The 14397-nt window shown below is 38.4% G+C and overlaps 1 protein-coding gene across 1 annotated transcript in view; it reads left to right on the forward strand.

Moving 5' to 3' along the window:
- The window catches only part of LOC127581007 (amyloid beta precursor protein binding family B member 2-like), a 217935-nt gene extending 205072 nt beyond the window's left edge, over nt 1-12863 (forward strand). Inside the window, 5 exon segments of the mRNA XM_052035069.1 lie at nt 2435-2522; nt 3813-3896; nt 5241-5356; nt 5737-5916; nt 8625-12863. Of these exon segments, the coding sequence (XP_051891029.1) occupies nt 2435-2522; nt 3813-3896; nt 5241-5356; nt 5737-5916; nt 8625-8792 (636 nt within the window). The 3' untranslated portion in view covers nt 8793-12863.
- The last annotated feature ends 1534 nt before the right edge of the window (nt 12864-14397 follow it).

A 14397-nucleotide genomic window follows, 5' to 3' on the forward strand; every position in this document is an offset into this window, starting at 1 on the left:
TTGTGCAGCTACTTTCAGTGAACTATGGACCTGGACCCCAAGATTCCAGATTAAGGAGGAGATAGTGCTGGGTCTTCTGAAAAGCATTAAGGTGAATAAGTCCCCAGAGCCTGATGGCATATATACCAGAATATTGAAAGAAGCAAGTGAGGAGATTGCTGGGGCTTTGACAAAGATCTTAGATCTTTGTGTCATCACTAGCAACAGGCAAGGTCCCTGAGGACTGGAGAGTAGCAAATGTTGTGCCTTTGTTCAAGAAGGGAAATAGGGATAAGCCAGGTAATTATAGGCCAGTGAGCCTCGCGTCAGTGGTAGGGAAGCATTTGGAGAGGATACTGAGGGATAGGATTTATGCACATCTGGAAAGGCATGGCCTGCTTAGGGACAGTCAACATGGCTTTATGTGGGCAGGTCATGCATTACAAACTTAATCAAGTTTTTTGAGGAAGTGACAAAAGTGCTTGATGAGGGTAAGGCAGTGGATGTTATCTACATGGACCTTAGTAAGGCATTTGATAAGGTCCCTCATGGGAGGTTGATTCAGAAGATAAAGATGCATGGGATCTGGGGTGATTTGCAACTGTGGATTCAGAACAGGCTTGCCCATAGAAGACGGAGAGTAAGGGTGGAAGGCTGTTATTCCGGCTGGAGGTCGTGACTAGTGGTGTTCCACAAGGATCAGTGCTGGAACCTCTGTTGTTTGTGATCTATATCAATGATTTGAATGAAAATGTAGATGGGTGGATTAGCAACTTTGCGGATGACACCAAGGTTGGTGGAGTTATGAACAGTGTATAGGACCATCAAAGAATACACTGGGATATAGATCAGTTACAAATATATGCAGAGAGGTGGCAGATGGAGTTTGATCTGGGCAAGTGTGAGGTGTTGCACTTTGGAAGGTCAAATGAAAGGGGAAAGTATACGGTTAATGGTAGACCCTTAATAGCATTGAGGTACAGAGGGAACTTGGGGTCCAGGTCTATAGTTCACTGAAAGTGGCTGTGCAAGTGGATGAGGTGGTAAAGAAGGTGTACGGAATGCTTGCCTTCATTGGTAGGGGTGTTGAGTACAAGAGTAAAGAAGTCATGCTGCAGCTATATGAAACTTTAGTCAGACCACACTTGGATATTGTGTGCAGTTCTGGTCACCCCATTATTAGGAAGGATATTGAGACTGTGGAGAGGCTGCAGAAGAGGTTTACTAGGATGCTGCCCGGATTAGACAATATGAGCTATAAGGTTGACAAACTTGGGTTGTTCTCCCTAGTGTGTCAGAGGCTAAGGGGATACGTCAGCCCTCTGCAAGGGTGGTGGTAGAGGCTGACACAATTGGGACACTTAAGAGACTCTTAGGTAGGCACATGGATGAAATTATGAGAGGCGTAGATAGGGTAGACGGTCAGAATCTTTTCCCCAAGGTAGAAATGTCAAACACCAGAGGACATGCCTCTAAGGTTAGAGGGCAGAAGTTTAAAGGTGACGTGAGGGACAAGTCTGTTATGCAGAGAGTGGTAGGTGCCTGGAATAGGTTAGCAGGGGTACTAGTGGAAGCAGGCAGTTTGGTGGAGTTTAAGAGGCTTTTAGATAGACACATGAATATGAGGGGAATGGAGGGATATGGATGATACACAGGAGGAAGACGACATTTGGTATAAAACGGCATCATGATCAGCACATCATGGGCCAAATGGCCTGTCCAGTGCTGTGCTGTTCTATGTTCTAAGTATTAACTCTTTACCTGTAAGTCTATAGATCCCTCAAAGTTGCTGCGCAAGTTGATAGGGTGGTTAAGAAGGCGTATGGTGTGCTGGCCTTCATTAGTCGGGGGACTGAGTTCAAGAGCCACGAGGTAATGTTGCAGCTCTATAAAACTCTGGTTAGACCACACTTGGAGTATTGTGTTCAGTTCATGTCGCCTCATTATAGGAAGGATGTGGAAGCTTTAGAGAGGTTGCAGAGGAGATTTACCAGGATGCTGCCTGGATTAGAGAACATGTCCTATGAGGAAAGGTTGAGCAAGCTAGGGCTTTTCTCTTTGGAGTGATGCAGAATGAGAGGCGACTTGATAGAGGTGTATAAGATTATGAGGGGCATGCACAGAGTGGACAGCCAGCACCTTTTCCCCAGGGTGGCAATGGCCAATACCAGAGAATGTTTCGGGGAGATGTTAGAGGTAGGTTTTTTTACACAGAGAGTGGTGGGTCCCTGGAATGCACTGCAAGGGTGGTGGTAGAGGCTGATGCAATTGGGACGTTTAAGAGACTCTTAGGCACGTGGATGTAAGAAAAATGGAGGGTTATGGGCTGTGTAGGAGGGAAGGGTTAGGTTGATCATGGAGTAGGTTTATATTGTTCAGCACAACATCATGGGCTGAAGGGCCCGTACTGTGCTGTACTGTTCTATGTTATGTTTTACAATTCTTAATGTTGCAGATTATGGCAGAACGGAGGAATGCCAAAGCTGTGGCTTGCAGTGTCTCTCAGGAACGAGTCAATGTGAACCTCGATGTTCCTCTACAAGGTAATATTTTTTCAGAGAAAGCAAATCTCAGGGTAATATATACCTTTTTAATTGGATGCCAGCTATTGCTCAGTGACAGCAACCTTGCCTTTGAATTAAACATTTGTGGATTCTGGTTCCACTCCAGAAACGTAAAACATATGATCTGAACTTTTTTAAATTTCAGAAACATACTTTACTCATAATATACACGGTAGACACAGTCAGTACATGTCTTTCTCTATATTCAATGTGACATCAGTTCAATATGTTCTCTTACAATGCGTCAGCCCACTCATGTTTCCTCTTTAAACAATGCACCCATGAAGCGTTTGAGGGACTGTCACACAGGGCCCGGCCACTCGGTGTCCAGTGGCAGCAGGACCCTAGAGTGTGGTCCTCCCCACAACCACTTTGCACTGGCTGCACTGAGCTTCACTGCGTATCTCAGCATGTACTCCTGCACCTTCAAATGTGCTCGATGGCAACATTTGCTAAACCACTGCTGCACTGCAGTACTGAGCAAGTGCTGCACTTAAGGAGGTGCCACCTTTCCATTGAAAAGGATTGATCTTTTCACTTAAGGTGAATGTAAAGAAGTAAACAAGACTTACTCTTGAATTAGACCAGGGAGTTCTTCTGGGTGTCCCGGCTAATATTTATCTTTCTTCAACATCACTAAAATCTGATTAACTGGTTATTTTGAAATTGCAATTTAACAGAATTTGCTGTGCACAAAATTTCCTACAATGCATCAAAGATACTTCACTGTGTGAATGTCCATTGCAAGATGTCCTTAGGTCCTGGAAGACACTGTATAAATTCAGAATCTTTCTATATATGTATATCCATACTTCCAATGATTGCAAAAACAAAAGTTACCACTGACTCTGAAAATGAGTTTAATAAAAGAAAGTGCAAAACATAGTGTGGTTCAGACCACTCGTATTTTAAAAAAATATGTTGACATTGTAACCATATCTTCTTTTAACAAAAATTGAATTGAATCATGTTTGTTGTGCAAGTGTAACATTTACATAAATTAATTCACTTCCCTAATGTAGAGGGAATTTCATTAATGAGCTTTTTAATGCCTTATTGCATTTTTTATTTTTTAAGCCAATCAGTAAAATTAATCTGGGATTACAGTGAATCCATGGTGTTTTGCACTTTGAAAATGATTTCATGTGTTTATCAAATGAGTTTCGTACTTGCACATGTCTGCCTTTGGTATTTGTAAATTGATATTGTTAAGTAATTTAACAGTAGAAAATGTAATTTGCTGTGCCTAAATTTGTTTATGCTTTGTAGTAGATTTCCCAACACCAAAGACGGAACTGGTACAGAAATTTCACGTGCAGTATCTTGGAGTGTTACCTGTGGCCAAACCATTAGGTAAATTTTGATGGATTAAAAATAGTCGGAAGAAATTTACTTTTTTGCTTGCAAAAGAGAACCACCATCAAGGTCCTCTTCACAGGGTCAGCATGTTCCTGAACTGTGTGCCTGCTCAACACAGCACTAAATTCAGGCACCAACATAGCAAGTCATAAGGTAGAGCTCTCTTTTGCAGAATAGAGGAGCCACATCCACTTTATAACTGGCATAAGTAGAGTGCCCCTATTCAAACGAATAATTTTGCTGACCTCAATGGGGCAAATGTGTGAAGTTTTGGTTTTATCTTGAATTAATTTTAATGTTTTAATCACAAATTAATATTAATGTTTTAATTAATTTATCACTAAAATGTTTACCAAAAAATTGATAACTTTTGATGTGTTTAATTCTTTAAGTCAATTTCTACTGTGTTATGATGTTTCTGATGTGACATTTAGAACAGTTGAAAAAAGCTATTGGCTGCATGGACTTTCAAAACTCCATTAGAGAGATGGGCCTGAGACCCAGTCATCACTTGCAGACTTTTCCACTTGGAAAGCAGCAGCAGCAAGGCTTAGGACTCATTTAGAGCCATGAGACCCACAGGAAGTTATCACAACTATGCATTTTACACAGGAAGCAAATGCATGAGAAATATTGAGCAAAAACTGGTCAATTATGACTTGTTTTAGTTCTGAATAAAATCAGACCCATGTTTTATGTTCAGGTATTGCTTTTAATTACATCTGCTGTAATTTGATTCACTATTTTGAAGAGCAAGAAAGAATTTTTATCCTTTTTTTGTACATGGCGTTTCTATCTAAGTATGACATACAAAACAAATGAAATATACAGTTCTTAAAAATAAGACTAAGCACAGAGAATCCAAGAAAATATTTATAGGAATTGCAACCCCAATCTTCCTACTTCCACTTTTGATGGAGGCAAGACAAGGGTGGGTGACCAATCAAATCTTGTGAATTTTCTTCAAGGAGGCTTCATGCATCCCATTTTAATTTAAGTGTTTAATGCTCGGAGAAAATTTCCCACAATGTTGATACTCCACTCCATAAATCCAATTTCCAGTCTTTCTTCTCTCTCACTCATAATGATAAACTTAGTTGACATCCTCACTCTCTGGCTTTCCAGCCAGACAGCCACTAAGTCTGTTCATTGGGTGAGAAACCAGTGGAAAAAAATGTAAAATATCCTGCTGTTGAATTTGCTGGGACCTGTAGATTATTTCCAGGTTTCCTGTCCCAAAATCCAACTCCCTTGCCTTTTCTCTGATTAAATATTAGGCCTATTGTGCTGGAAGAATGAAAGCTAATAAACTTTGCATTTTGTTGTTGTGATGGTAAGGAATCGAAATATTGAATGGAGCAATTGAGAGCTTAATGGCCACAACTAACAAGGAAGATTGGATATCTGTGATTATGAATGTTGCTGATGCCACTGTTACAGTGATAAGGCAAAAGGTAAGAACTGGGACCTTTGTTAATGGCTACAAATCCCTGTAATTCTGTCAAACAACATCCTTAAAATATTTGTTATTTTATTTTTATCATTAAAGATGATGTTAAACAGCACAAAAGGAATATACTATTAAGACAAATTGCATCAAACATTTTATTGAAATGTTGTAAGCTGTTGCTTCTCCTAGCGCCAGATACTGGAGTATCTTCATAATGATCAGTTTAATACTTTGTTGTGCTTTATTATGTTATGCGGCATTGCAGGGGTATTGTTCAAATTTTCACTTAATGTGTTGCTAAAATGTTTCCATTTAAGAAAAGGAAAGAACTCAAGATGATTCATTTTCTGTAACAACCAACTTTATTCCTAACATCCGGAGCAGGATGAAGATGAGGTTTTGTTGGAGTGCCGTGTTCGTTTCCTGTCATTTATAGGAGTGGGGAAGGATATCCATACCTTTGCCTTTATTATGGACACAGGAAATCAGCGTTTTGAATGTCACGTCTTCTGGTGTGAGCCGAATGCAGGAAATGTTTCTGAGGCTGTGCAGGCTGCATGTATGGTGTGTACACTTTGAATATAGTTTTTACTTTCTTAAGCTGGACACTTCAGTAAATTAATTTTCCACTGTGCCTTAAATCAACTGACATTTTTGTAGGAACTCAAAACAATGAATAGTCTTTTATAATAAAAAAAAGAACATCAGATTTTTTGGCCCATTTGGAAAAAAAAATTACGTAAAAAGTATTTGCTTCCTGTCAAAGTTCCACCCATAAGGAAATTTAACAGAGTACCTCCTAAAGAAAGTGACATTCCCCTATTATGTATTGTGCCCTGATGACATCATCAACATATAGCTAGAGATCCAATTAGTTACTTATTGACTGACATTGGATCAACAGATTGCATCCTTATTCCGTTGAAAAGTTAAAAATGTACATCATACTGAAAGTAGTGAATCGTGTAATGTTTCTGTATCTCATTGATTCTGTGACATGCATCCTTCCCCTCTGTTTAATGTATTGAAAATGTCACCAGCAGCAGCCCTGAGCACGGATCAAAGCATCCATGCACTGAAATCTTCAGTTCACTGATCAGTCCATCTTTGCCCCAGGGCTGCAGCTGGCTGCCATGGATAGGGCCACATGCAGCACAGGGTAGGATCCACCTGCTTCAACTATCACTTTTATGTAAACACCCCCAGCCCAACCCAATCATTTCCCACAATTTCCCCATCTTCATTGTCCCTCAGCTCCATGGCAGCCACTGACTTGCTTCTCAATGGTCAGTGCACAGATGACCCAGCAGTTTTCTGCTTCATTGTGCAGGTTGGGATTTAACCCTTCTTAAAGGGAGGAAGTTACCATAATGATTCCTTTAAGCAAGAATGCCCCAATTTCTCCTTTTTTTGTGTGTTTTGGTTTGAAGACAAAATATTGTATCTAGTTAACATATCAAAATGAAATAAAATTTCTAGACTGTAGCATCTTATTGAACAGTACAGTTGTGACAGGTTTCATTACTCAAATATTTCCGCTCAAAACCAAGAACTCTTAGCTCATGATGTATTCAGACTGCTGGTGTAGGGTTAACAACATGATGTGTTTGCATTGCAAACAAATACCAGCATTATCTTTTACCACAGCATCTTGCTCTGTTATTCACAGTCATTCTGTAATTAACACATTAAGTTGGGTAAATTTGAATGCTTTTATTTTGTTTGACTTTGCAGCTTTATTACAACTTAAACTGTTTTGTACACTATAATTAAGAGTAATAGAATCATACAGTTTAGAAACAGGCTCTTCAGCCCACCCAGTCTATGCTGACCATCAAGTACCCATCCATACTAATCCCATTTACCAGCATTTGGTCCATAGCCTTCTATGTGTTGACAATTCAAGTGCTCACCCAGATATTTAAATGTTGTGAGAGTACCTGCCTCCACCATCCACTCAGGCAGTGCGACCAGAACTGTACACAGTACTCCTGCTGTGGCCTAACCAATGCTTTATAAAGTTGTACCTTGCCCTCCCTGCACTGATATTCTACACCCCAGTTAATGGAAAGCAAGTAATCTACTTGCCACCTTCACCACCTTATCTACCCGTTTGGCCACCTCCAGGATTCCTTTGACTTGTACACCAAGATTCCTCTGTTAGCATCAATACTCCCTGAGGCCCTACCATTCAATGTGTATGTCCTGCCCTTACTAGTCGTCCCAAAGTGCCTCACCTTGCACTTGTCAGGATTAAATTCTGTATGCTAGTGCACTGCCCATGTTAGCAACTGATCAATATCATCCTATAGCATACAACTATCCTCACTATCAACAGCACTGACTTTCTTATCATCTGCAGACTTGCCAATCCTATGACCAACATTCATATCCAAATCGTTAATGTAAATGACAAACAGTAAGTTCTTGGCATCGATCCCTATGGTACTCCACTAGTCGCAGGCTTTCAATCACATAAATAACCCATCATGGGCACCCACCACTTCCTATTACCATGCCAATATTAGATCCAATTTTCCAACTTGGCCTGGATCCCATGGGCTGCAACCTTTTGGACTAGTCTCCTATTTCGGACATTGTCAAAGGCCTTACTGAAGTCCGTGTAGTCTGCATCAAGTACACTCAATCAAAATATTGTGTTATCTCTATGAAAAACTCAATCAAATTGGATAGACAAGATCTTCCTCTAACAAAAACAGGGTAACTATCTTTGTTCAATCCCTACCTTTCCGAGTGTAGATTAATCCTGTCCCTCAAATTTTTTTTCCAATAACTTCCCTAGCACTGATGTTGGATTTGTATGCCTGTAATTACCTGTCTTTTATCTGTTGCCTTTCTTGAATAAGAGTAGCCCATTTGCTGTCCTTCAGTCTTCTGTACCTGTGGCCAGTGAAGATTTTAAAAATCTCTGTCAGGGCCCCAGGAATCTCCTCCCTTGCCTCCCTTAGCAGCCTGGAATACATCCCATCTGGCCCTGAATATTTATCCACCTTTAAGTCTGCTATGACATCCAATACCTCCTTTACAATATCTACATAAACGCAGAAAAGTAATAAATATGTGGTATGTTTCTTAAACCCTTTTTATGTTAAAACTTAAACTTTCAATTGAAAATATTATAAGGACAAGTAAATGTTTTCAAAAATTATTTAATGATTGTAAAAAAAATTTACAGTATAATCTTTATTTCATGTGGTTGATTACCTTAAAACGTTAACAGCAACTAATTGGATTTTATGTCTGACTTGCAGCTTCGATACCAGAAGTGCTTAGTAGCAAGACCTCCTCCTCCAAGGATGTGCCCTACAGGTCCACCAACAGACTCTGTCACAAGGCGTGTCACAACCAGTGTAAAACGTGGGGTTTTATCTCTCATTGACACTTTGAAACAAAAGAGGCCAGTATCTGAATCACCTTGAAGAGGATCTGGATTGATCCTTTTAGACACCAGAGTCTAGTAACAACTGACATAACACATGATCCATGCAGATGTTGGGCCTTCAAGTTATATATGCTGATCCTCTTCAACATATTGTTTATTGTCAGATTTAATGTAAGCATGTTATTTCATTCCTTATCATGGCATCGTATTGGGAGGTGCATGAATAACTTTCTGCTAACAGCATTTGAGTTCATTAATTGATGGAAGGTGTCTGGAATTTCTGTAAGCCTTGGACTAAGTGGTGCCTAGTTTGTCTCACTGACTACTAAAGCTGGAATTCTCACAACCAACATTACACCAAAAGTATTTACTAGTGCACTTTTTCTGTCACTGACACTGGTGTAACATAGTGGTGTATAGACTATAATAGAACTGTTTCCTTTGAGTCAGTAGAAACCTGTTCGCCATTGCAGTTGTGTTATCACGTGTACCTAATAAGGTGATCGAGAGTGACCCCCTGTGATTTATCTGTTTGTGGAGGAAGTACTAACTGAATCAAATTAGACCAATGTTGAAACATAGGGATATGTAGTTTGCCAGTATTGTCAGCATTGATAAACTCATTTCATAATCATTGTTGCCATGATATACATTTTCCCTACAACCTAGAGGAAAAATTAGCCATAAACTTGTTCTTAACTCTGATTTTTTTTCCCCCCATAATGGTTTATTTAGCTTTATTTAAAAAGTTACATTTTGCTAATTAGAAACCATATTAGTTGGTGGTTGGACCATTCATTGTTGAATTCTGCTTTATTGCCATATGTAACATCATTTGGAAGTATGCCAAGAATATCTGGGAGTATTCCAACCCACCATGGAATGGAGTTTGGCTGTTTATTAAATACCATATTTATCTACCCTAGCTGTACTGTATAGACACGTTAACAGTAGTTTCCTCCTGCAGTGGGATGGGAAGGATAAGTGAGGGATAGGGAAAAGGTGAAGAGACTGTATTGAAGATTCTTTGATAAAATCATGATTTAGTCACTACATTTCACAGATCACAGAACAGGGAAACTTGGGATCATTACATTTTAATTGTACTGAATAGGCAAACTGAATTAAACTGCTAAATGCTTTAGACAAAGTCAATTGTGAACATTTGAGGAGGGTTTTTTTTGTTGTAGAATGAATCGAGTTGAATTCCTTACACAAGTTTCAGTTGTAAAGCACCTGTTACAAAAATGCCAATTCAATTGTCTCACTTCGTATTTTACTTCAGCTGTGGAAGTTGGATTTTAATTCAAGGCTGAATAAATAACAGAATTACAAAATACAAAGAAAAGTAACAAATTAATGTCATTCACCTAATGAACAGAAGGTACATGAGACTGATCAGGGCAAAGAGGTTTCAGCTGAGATGAAAATTGCTAGCAATGCAGCATCCAATTCAAGAGAGTGATGCTAATATAGAAACTAACGGCAGCAGTAACCATGGGGATGAAGGTTTCTTACCTGTGACTGTAAGCACGTGCACAATTAGTGAGTGACCAGTAAACCCAAAGAGCTAATAAACAGATTTCACTTTCAGATCAATTTACCTCACAGAATGGTGGCGGGTATTAGTAGTGTATTATCTGTAGCTAATGCTTTTCAAGAAATCCCAGTCTCACTTCCTATTTTAACTGTATCAAAAAGTTTTGCTAGCTTCAAAATCAGTTAACACTGATATTTGCCTTTTCTAATTTCATGCTGTATTGGACAAAATGTAAATGTTTTTGGTAGTCTCCAGTTGTTCGGAAAAAGAAATTCAAATTGTAAGCTCCCCTTTAAAGTCCAGTTTGCATTATTGTTGTTGGGAGGAAGGAGATGCCCGCAAGTGCAGTTGTAATTGCTTTTATCAAAATGTTTGCAAGCTGCCAGTTCACAAATGGAAGCTGCACATTGTAGGAGAATGTTGTATGTTACATCAGAGATCACAAGAAGTGTAGGTAGTGCTTTTATAAAATATTTAAAATAGACATTGCAGAAAAGACAAATCTGTGTTAAAGAATGCAGATTGGATTTGACCAAATGTTCTGTATTTGGAAGTAATCTTTCTGTCAATTTGGTAAAACAGCCGTAACCAAGCCATTTCTTTTCTTGTTTCCTTTTGTTGCTATATAAGGTAAAACTTGTTATAGAATATTAGTACTTATTTTTTATTTTTTTAACAAGTAGACAAGCTGTTGTAACTAGATTATAGACATTATCTATGCATCCATTATAAGCAGTGACTTTCTAGAAAAATTGCTGTGTCACTGCTATGCATGCTATATAGCTATCGTAAGCAAGACAGCAAGTGAACTTTAAAAAAAACACATATTACTGAAAATATTTTTATTTTATTTATTGTATTTTATATTGAACTTTGCTAATTATGTTGTATTATGTTCTATTGTAGGGTTTCACAGTGTAGCTAGCACTTAATTAATCTCTAAATACTGTAGACTGACACGAAGGTAATTAAACATTAGTTTTTGTATTCATTCATTACAGTGAGCCAAAGTACTGTTGTGATACAGGAACAAAGCCAGCTTAAAGATGTTTTGGTTTATAATAATTGTGGGTCTTGAAGCAAGCACTGGGAGTTGATCAAATAGGCAGTTTTTGATTTATCCCTTTATGGTTCTCGACCCTCCTACCTGTTTTAATTATGGGTAAACAAGCATTTTTTTTATAATGCAGGAACTTAGCAGCTTCAGAAATGATTTTGGTTATCCCAATGTATATTAACTTATAATTATTTTGGTATTTGTGCCTGTTACACCACATGTAAGCTTTCTCATTGAAACCAAGTAAATGTGGAATGTAATCATGGATTCTGCGGATGGCTGTCTGGTTTTACTATCTTGTGCATAGATCTGATGAGCAGCTTCTAATTATGTAACTTGCCCTTTGACTTATAACATTTTACAAAGAAAAGTTGCAAGTTAAATGTAAACCCTGTAAGGCCAGCTTTATTATCTACTTCTTATAACCAGGAGTACTTGCTAGAGTACTGATCAGAGAGAATCAAGACTACTATTGTATTCTTGTGTCCCACTTTCTCTCCCTACAAGCATGTATTGCTAAGTTAAGAGTGCAGGATGTTCAACTATTGTGTTCCAAAGATATGATTGGCAAATATTGCAATGTTTTCCTAAAATTGCATTGGAGGAATTTGCGATTATACATATGGTACTGTAATAAAAAAAAGAAAATGCTGTAAGCTCTCACTCAATCAGGCAGCATCTGTGGAAGTAGAACCGGAGTTAATGTTTCGGGTTGAAAACCCTCCAACATCTGCAATTTCTGATATACTTATGGTACTATTTTACTTAATGGTGTATTATGCCAGTAACCAGTGTGTCATGCTGGCAATGAGCCTTGTCCCCAGAGTTCATACGTCCTTCCCACAGTTACAATGTGCTCAGTGGCAGCAACAAAGGCTACTTGATTCTGATTGTATGTACAGAGAATATCTGCTCTAAGAATGCTGGACTAAGTTTTTGAACCATGAGTGGTTGGACTTCATTTCCTGTTGCAGATTAACTGACTTAAGTAGAATGCATAGCATTAGCAGAACAGATTGTCTTAAGTGTCAGCCAGAGGATGGACTGCTGTCACAAATTCAAGCTGCAGTGAGGGCCTTTTAAATTGACATTGCTCCAAGACCCTCTTTTATGGCACAATGTTGGTGCATAGGGCAGAGCAAGTGCAACACATTGTTGTCTTTTTCCCCCATTTAGAAGTGCTTGTTGGAGTGACTCGCATTCTATATTCCAACCACTGCTGAAATTGCGGATTTAGCTTTGATATCAGCAGCCCTCCAAAATGTTTGGTCATCTTGAATATAACATTGCGATGAGCCTGAGCTGTGCAGCTCAGAAGCCACTGAAGCCTGATATTTTATCTTTTATTTTAATCCTTATAACTATGTACATTTATTGCTATGGAAGACTTAGAGCTGTATATTAGGCCATTAAGCAGCTGATTTACAGTATAATAGCTGTTCTATTCTGCTTCCCACTGATTTTACACCTGTAAATGTAATCCATTGTGAGAATAAACTGCATATACAGAACATTTAACTTTGCCTCTGATTTTGCAACTGATCACATTATAAAGAAAACATTCCTCATGATAACAGATTCTGCCAATAGCTCAGATGTCTTGTATTTCTGCATCTGTTTTTACACTGAGCCAAAATAATTTGTGGAAAAATAGAAATAACCTTTTAGATATTTATTTTAAGAAACACATGACACTTTACATAGTTGTATATGATTTTTTTATATATTAATAAGCTAGAAATTTTCAAAGCAGAGTTAATTGCAAAACCAAAAACCTTAAAGGGTTCTGAACTTTTCATCAACAAAAATGCTTGGGCATTTCAGTGGCTGAGGATTAACACAAAGTCAAGGAGGTGGTGCACTGAAAGACCTGGACTTGATGGACTTGAATACCATAGGAACATTTCCAACTTGCCATCTGAAAGTGTGGATTTTTCACAAACCTTGAAGGTAATCAACTTCCACATACATTCTCTTAGTAGGGTTTATGCATTGTGTCTAAAAGATTATAAGGCTGCCATGACAACTCCTAGATAGAGATTTCAGTTTTCTTTGATGCCAGTTGACCAGTGTAAAGATGGCAATTTATGAGGCTGAACTTTAATTCAAGCAGCTTAAATAAAATGGGTGAATGTAAATGAATAATTGTTATGATTATTTGGAAATTCTGATGGTTCCTCTCATGTCCTGTGTTCTCTTTAAAGGGGCTCTGGTTCCTACTTAACAGATTCATTGGAAAATTTATTATAATGCTAGGTAATGTTTTTTTTAAAGTGAATTAAAAGTGTGTTGGGGTATTAATGGTATAATATCCAATAGGCCAGAAAATCTGCCCGTCCAGCACCACCAAAATCTCAAGTGTGGCGAATTATCAGAGTTTTACTCTTCCACCCATGAGATGGGGGGAACCAGTGTTGCAATGAGATCCAGATACCAAGCAAGAATAATAATAATAAACACAAGTGATGGAAATACTCAGCAGATCAGGTGCTATCTGTGAATGGAGAAACAGAGTTAACACTTCAGGGTGGATCTTTCATCAGAATAGATTCTGTCTGAGCTGTTAAGCATTTCCTGTTCAAATTTCCAGCAGCTTTTGTGCTTTGCTTTAGGTGAACTGATGGGGAGTACTACCAAATCGTATCAAAATTAACATTTTAAAATTTGAGCACTTGGAAGTCAATATTTGTAGACCCCACCCTTGACTTTTAAAATGCAGCATATTCACAAAATGAAAAGGCGAAGGGATGACTATTTGTGACAGTATAAATGGTTATACAAACATATATTTTTAATTTTGTCATTTTTAGGATATGGGTGATGTCCTGACCAACATTACTTGACTCCCCTGATTTCCTGTGAGAAGGCGCTGTTGAGCCACCTTCAACTATTGCAGTCCTTCCATGTTGGTCTTTAGGAGAGTGTTCAAGGATTTGGACTCAGCAACTGTGAAGGAAGTGATATTTCCAAGTGGGGATGGTGTGTGATTTGGAGGGTAATTTGAAAGTGGTAAGATATATCCACATTACAAAAGAGGATGTGCTA

Source organism: Pristis pectinata, chromosome 2 (genome assembly GCF_009764475.1).
Source record: "Pristis pectinata isolate sPriPec2 chromosome 2, sPriPec2.1.pri, whole genome shotgun sequence".
Taxonomy (NCBI): domain Eukaryota; kingdom Metazoa; phylum Chordata; class Chondrichthyes; order Rhinopristiformes; family Pristidae; genus Pristis; species Pristis pectinata.